The 517-nt window shown below is 57.8% G+C and overlaps 1 protein-coding gene across 1 annotated transcript in view; it reads left to right on the top strand.

Annotated features, from left to right (window-relative positions):
- The window catches only part of heatr5a (HEAT repeat containing 5A), a 29,949-nt gene that overhangs the window by 9,708 nt on the left and 19,724 nt on the right, over positions 1-517 (top strand). The window contains 1 exon segment of the mRNA XM_022764697.1: positions 180-445. Coding sequence (XP_022620418.1) covers positions 180-445 — 266 coding nt within the window.

Genomic DNA, 517 nt, shown 5'->3' with positions numbered 1-517 from the left:
CCGAGCCAGCGGAGACATGTTGAAGGGGACGAGCTCCGTCAGCAAGGACATCCGCATCGGAGTCACACAGGTGGGTAATCACTCACTCACCTGAGGAGCAGATTACAATGAGTAGACTCAGATCTCACCTCCTCCTCCTCCTCCTCCTCCTCCCTCCTCCTCCTCCTCCTCCTCCTCAGGCCTGCGTGGTCTTCGTCTCCACCCTGGGAGGCTCGTGGTTGGAGGCGAACCTCCCAGCCTTCCTGTCTCTGCTGATGGAGCTGGCGTCCCACGGCCGAGCCACGCAAACGCCGGGCGACGCCGTGGTGACCCGCCGCTGCGTGTCCTTCGTCCTGAGGAGCACCCTGGGGTCTCTGCTGGGAGAGAAGGCTCAGACCAACGCCGCCAAACAGCTCTGCCTCGCCGTGGCCTCACAGAGACGAGCCATCGGTGAGCGGGGGGGGGGGCACAACCATTACAAAACAAAAGTAGTGAAATGAAGTTAAATAAATTTAAATTAATTTAAATTAATTAATTT

The sequence above is a fragment of the Seriola dumerili genome, unplaced genomic scaffold (genome assembly GCF_002260705.1).
Source record: "Seriola dumerili isolate Sdu_G_001 unplaced genomic scaffold, Sdu_1.0 BDQW01000565.1, whole genome shotgun sequence".
Taxonomy (NCBI): domain Eukaryota; kingdom Metazoa; phylum Chordata; class Actinopteri; order Carangiformes; family Carangidae; genus Seriola; species Seriola dumerili.
This window is presented reverse-complemented; position numbering and strand designations above follow the sequence as displayed.